At 34.7% G+C, this 6000-nt stretch overlaps 1 protein-coding gene across 8 annotated transcripts in view; it reads left to right on the forward strand.

Moving 5' to 3' along the window:
• ESRRG (estrogen related receptor gamma) overlaps positions 1–5762 on the forward strand; it is a 592374-nt gene extending 586612 nt beyond the window's left edge. For 7 of the 8 annotated variants that reach the window (XM_063728289.1, XM_063728299.1, XM_063728294.1 and 4 more), the window contains one exon: positions 1810–5762. In XM_063728289.1, the coding sequence (XP_063584359.1) occupies positions 1810–2054 (245 nt within the window). In that variant the 3' untranslated portion in view covers positions 2055–5762. 8 annotated transcript variants of the gene reach the window in all.
• The last annotated feature ends 238 nt before the right edge of the window (positions 5763–6000 follow it).

Genomic DNA, 6000 nt, shown 5'->3' on the forward strand with positions numbered 1-6000 from the left:
TTGTCACTGCAGAGTGTAATTCCCACTTTCTCCTTCCATCTATTACTCTGTTTTCATATAGAGAGCTAATTATTAGACCCAGGATACGTTGGGAAAATCCAACTCATCTCTGTTCCCTTACGCAGAAGGTCCATATTGCAGTCTTTTGTGTACCTAGAGACTCACCATAGTGTTTCCCCATACCTCCCATTTTTCCTTCAGGTAGCATTTAAGTGCAAAAATAGAGAGAGAGAAAGAATATCAGATCATGTTGCCATCATCTCTATGAATGTTTTTCTGTCCCTAACATTACCAACCCCTAGACAACTTTAGAAATTATGTGTGTTTGTTTCTAAGAGACAACACCATAGGAGGTGGATGAGATTGCCATGCTGAGAGGAACCAGACTGGAGAGAAGCTGGGTAGAAACAATCCACAGGGAAAGGCCAGGCGTATGTTGGGGAGTGACTTGAGTCCCGCTCCAGGGCACCACTATCAACGCTATTTCCCACTTGGAAAAATTCCTTCTTTTTGCCCTGCCAGGCAGAAATTGAGTCTTGAGCAGTAAATACTTATAAGCAACTTTATTCCAGATTATTCAAAAATTTTTTAAAGAGGTGTCATTAAACTACCTAATGTTAATAGTGGTCAGTTCACCAGTGATGTGGTGGAATGATTCAAAATGACAATGTAAATTGAAAAAACACTAAACAAAATAAGAATAAATTTTTAAGACATGCTACTGGTTATCTATCTTTTAATTACTTTGCCATATTTCATTTTTATTGTATGTTTAGCCACATGATTTTAAATTACATTCCCTCTCTCTTTTTGTTCATGTGATCTATGTTTGAATTGTATGAAAGATTAGGCTAACTACATATATCTTAGAGCTCAGCATTCTCAGAGAACTAGAATTATTAAATATGAAGAATCCCCCAAAGACTCCATTATGTGTAATTAACAGATAAACTGTCATCAGAATCAATAAAACGTGCTAAATGATTCAAACTTGTATATAATTAAGTGTCTGCTTTAGAGCTGGAGCTGTAACTTTTATTTTTTCCCCACATCTCACATTTCTCACAAGAATAATTTGGCAACCTTGTTAACCCTTTCTTTGCTTGATTGAATTAGATTTTCAAATTATTCATTTAAGGGCAAAGTTCGCCTTTACAAATGTGAAAAGTATTTCAGAACTCAGTGATCTGAAGACACCATTTGTTTTTCATCGGGGAAGTAGACTCTGTAAGGATGCTTTAATCAACTGATACTGAACATTAAACATCCTAAAAGGATAAATAATTTATTGTGATTTCTGTATAGTGCTAGATTCAGTGTAGTCACATGGAGTTCTTAGGATCTTAGTCATCAATTTTTTCCCCTCTTTGGGAAATATTGGCTTTTCCAGGCAAGATCAGAATTTTAAACAACCATCCCCCACACAGCACTAAGATAATACTTTTAATAGATGGCCTTCAGTGGTTGTTTGTTGAGTGAATGAATATATACCTGGATGAGACAATGAATAGAATAGTCAAGACTGTAATCTGTTGAAAGAAAGCCTTCTCTTGCTCAGCCTGAGGAGGAAAAATACACATTTTAAATCATAGATCTTTTCTAATAATTCCCATCTTCTAAGCTAGTATTAGAAATTATGTAGGGAAATTTAGAAAGAAATAGAGATTGTAGAAATGTGAGACTCTGAACAAATCATAGTTTCAAGCTTAGAGAAGTTCAAAAATAATTAATAGCTAATTTTATAACTCTAGTCTACATAGGTTTGCTATTATTATTATAATTACTCATATCTTTTGCTTCATTGCACAGACTCCATGCACATAGAAGATGTTGAAGCCGTTCAGAAGCTTCAGGATGTCTTACATGAGGCGCTGCAGGATTATGAAGCTGGCCAGCACATGGAAGACCCTCGTCGAGCTGGCAAGATGCTGATGACACTGCCACTCCTGAGGCAGACCTCTACCAAGGCCGTGCAGCATTTCTACAACATCAAACTAGAAGGCAAAGTCCCCATGCACAAACTTTTTTTGGAAATGTTGGAGGCCAAGGTCTGACTAAAAGCTCCCTGGGCCTTCCCATCCTTCACGTTGAAAAAGGGAAAATAAACCCAAGAGTGATGTCGAAGAAACTTAGAGTTTAGTTAACAACATCAAAAATCAACAGACTGCACTGATAATTTAGCAGCAAGACTATGAAGCAGCTTTCAGATTTCTCCATAGCTTCCTGATGAGTTTCTTTCTACTTTCTCTATCATCTTCTTTTCTCTTTCTTCCCACATTTCTCTTCCTCTTTATTTTTTCTCCTTTTCTTCTTTCACCTCCCTTATTTCTTTGCTTCTTTCATTCCTAGTTCCCATTCTCCTTTATTTTCTTCCCGTCTGCCTGCCTGCCTTCTTTCTTTTCTTTGCCTACTCTCGTTCCTCTCTTTTCTCATCCTCCCCGTTTTCTAAATTTGAAATAGCTTTAGTTGTAAAAAAAAAAAAAAAAAAAAATCCTCCCTTCCCCCTTTCCTTTCCCTTACTTTCCTTTTTCCCTTTCCTTTTTCCTTTCCTTTCCTTTCCTCTTGACCTTCTTTCCATCTTTCTTTTTCTTCCTTCTGCTGCTGAACTTTTAAAAGAGGTCTCTAACTGAAGAGAGATGGAAGCCAGCCCTGCCAAAGGATGGAGATCCATAATATGGATGCCAGTGAACTTATTGTGAACCATACCGTTCCCCATGACTAAGGAATCAAAGAAAGAGAACCAACGTTCCTAAAAGTACAGTGCAACATATACGAATTGACTGAGTGCGGTATTAGATTTCATGGGAGCAGCCTCTAATTAGACAACTTAAGCAACGTTGCATCGGCTGCTTCTTATCATTGCTTTTCCATCTAGATCAGTTACAGCCATTTGATTCCTTAATTGTTTTTTCAAGTCTTCCAGGTATTTGTTAGTTTAGCTACTATGTAACTTTTTCAGGGAATAGTTTAAGCTTTATTCATTCATGCAATACTAAAGAGAAATAAGAATACTGCAATTTTGTGCTGGCTTTGAACAATTACGAACAATAATGAAGGACAAATGAATCCTGAAGGAAGATTTTTAAAAATGTTTTGTTTCTTCTTACAAATGGAGATTTTTTTGTACCAGCTTTACCACTTTTCAGCCATTTATTAATATGGGAATTTAACTTACTCAAGCAATAGTTGAAGGGAAGGTGCATATTATCACGGATGCAATTTATGTTGTGTGCCAGTCTGGTCCCAAACATCAATTTCTTAACATGAGCTCCAGTTTACCTAAATGTTCACTGACACAAAGGATTAGATTACACCTACAGTGACTCTGAGTAGTCACATATATAAGCACTGCACATGAGATATAGATCCGTAGAATTATCAGGAGTGCACCTCTCTACTTGGGAGGTACAATTGCCATATGATTTCTAGCTGCCACGGTGGTTAGGAATGTGATACTGCCTGTTTGCAAAGTTACAGACCTTGTCTCAGAAGGAGCTGTGAGCCAGTATTCATTTAAGAGGCAATAAGGCAAATGCCAGAATTAAAAAAAAAAAATCATCAAAGACAGAAAACACCTGACCAAATTCTAAAACCTAATCCATATAAGTTTATTCATTTAGGAATGTTCATTTAAATTAATCTGCAGTTTTTACCAAGAGCTAAGCCAATATATGTGCTTTTCAACTAGTATTGTCACAGCATGAAAGTCAGTCAGATTCCAGACTGTTAAGAGGTGTAATCTAATGAAGAAATCAATTAGATGCCCCGAAATCTACAGTCGCTGAATAACCAATAAACAGTAACCTCCATCAAATGCTATACCAATGGACCAGTGTTAGTAGCTGCTCCCTGTACTATGTGAACAGTCTTATTCTATGTACACAGATGTAATTAAAATTGTAATCCTAACAAACAAAAGAAATGTAGTTCAGCTTTTCAATGTTTCATGTTTGCTGTGCTTTTCTGAATTTTATGTTGCATTCAAAGACTGTTGTCTTGTTCTTGTGGTGTTTGGATTCTTGTGGCGTGTGCTTTTAGACACAGGGTAGAATTAGAGACAATATTGGATGTACAATTCCTCAGGAGATTACAGTAGTATATTCTATTCCTTACCAGTAATAAGGTTCTTCCTAATAATAATTAAGAGATTGAAACTCCAAACAAGTATTCATTATGAACAGATACACATCAAAATCATAATAATATTTTCAAAACAAGGAATAATTTCTCTAATGGTTTATTATAGAATACCAATGTATAGCTTAGAAATAAAACTTTGAATATTTCAAGAATATAGATAAGTCTAATTTTTAAATGCTGTATATATGGCTTTCACTCAATCATCTCTCAGATGTTGTTATTAACTCGCTCTGTGTTGTTGCAAAACTTTTTGGTGCAGATTCGTTTCCAAAACTATTGCTACTTTGTGTGCTTTAAACAAAATACCTTGGGTTGATGAAACATCAACCCAGTGCTAGGAATACTGTGTATCTATCATTAGCTATATGGGACTATATTGTAGATTGTGGTTTCTCAGTAGAGAAGTGACTGTAGTGTGATTCTAGATAAATCCTCATTAGCAATTCATTCAGATGGTCAATAACTTGAAATTTATAGCTGTGATAGGAGTTCAGAAATTGGCACATCCCTTTAAAAATAATAACAGAAAATACAACTCCTGGGAAAAAAGGTGCTGATTCTATAAGATTATTTATATATGTAAGTGTTTAAAAAGATTATTTTCCAGAAAGTTTGTGCAGGGTTTAAGTTGCTACTATTCAACTACACTATATATAAATAAAATATATACAATATATACATTGTTTTCACTGTATCACATTAAAGTACTTGGGCTTCAGAAGTAAGAGCCAACCAACTGAAAACCTGAGATGGGGATATGTTCAAAGAACGAGATACGATTTTTTAGTTTTCAGTTTAAGTAACTCTCAGCATTACAAAAGAGTAAGTATCTCACAAATAGGAAATAAAACTAAAATGTAGATTTAAAAAGAACTGCACGGGCTTTAGGGTAAATGTTCATCTTAAACCTCACTAGAGGGAAGTCTTTTCAAGTTTCAAGCAAGACCATTTACTTAATGTGAAGTTTTGGAAAGTTATAAAGGTGTATGTTTTAGCCATATGATTTTAATTTTAATTTTGCTTCTTTTAGTTTTGTTCTTATTTAAAGCAATATGATTGTGTGACTCCTTGTAGTTACACTTGTGTTTCAATCAGATCAGATTGTTGTATTTATTCCACTATTTTGCATTTAAATGATAACATAAAAGATATAAAAAATTTAAAACTGCTATTTTTCTTATAGAAGAGAAAATGGGTGTTGGTGATTGTATTTTAATTATTTAAGCGTCTCTGTTTACCTGCCTAGGAAAACATTTTATGGCAGTCTTATGTGCAAAGATCGTAAAAGGACAAAAAATTTAAACTGCTTATAATAATCCAGGAGTTGCATTATAGCCAGTAGTAAAAATAATAATAATAATAATAAAACCATGTCTATAGCTGTAGATGGGCTTCACATCTGTAAAGCAATCAATTGTATATTTTTGTGATGTGTACCATACTGTGTGCTCCAGCAAATGTCCATTTGTGTAAATGTATTTATTTTATATTGTATATATTGTTAAATGCAAAAAGGAGATATGATTCTGTAACTCCAATCAGTTCAGATGTGTAACTCAAATTATTATGCCTTTCAGGATGATGGTAGAGCAATATTAAACAAGCTTCCACTTTTGACTGCTCTTTTGTATTGTGTTTCTTTTTTTTCCCCGCTAAAGAACCAAATTGATAAACACTGCCCTTTGTTATTTCCATTCAAAGAGTAACTCTGAGTACCTGTTCCCTAAAAATAAAGTCGGAGTTTAAATAAGTGCTATATAAAGGCTTGTCAGAATGAATTCTAGGGTGCCAAGAGACATTTTGCATATTTAAGAGTATGCAAAGTGTCTCATGGCACATTAGAATTCATTCTGACAAGCC

Source organism: Pongo abelii, chromosome 1 (genome assembly GCF_028885655.2).
Source record: "Pongo abelii isolate AG06213 chromosome 1, NHGRI_mPonAbe1-v2.0_pri, whole genome shotgun sequence".
NCBI lineage: Eukaryota > Metazoa > Chordata > Mammalia > Primates > Hominidae > Pongo > Pongo abelii.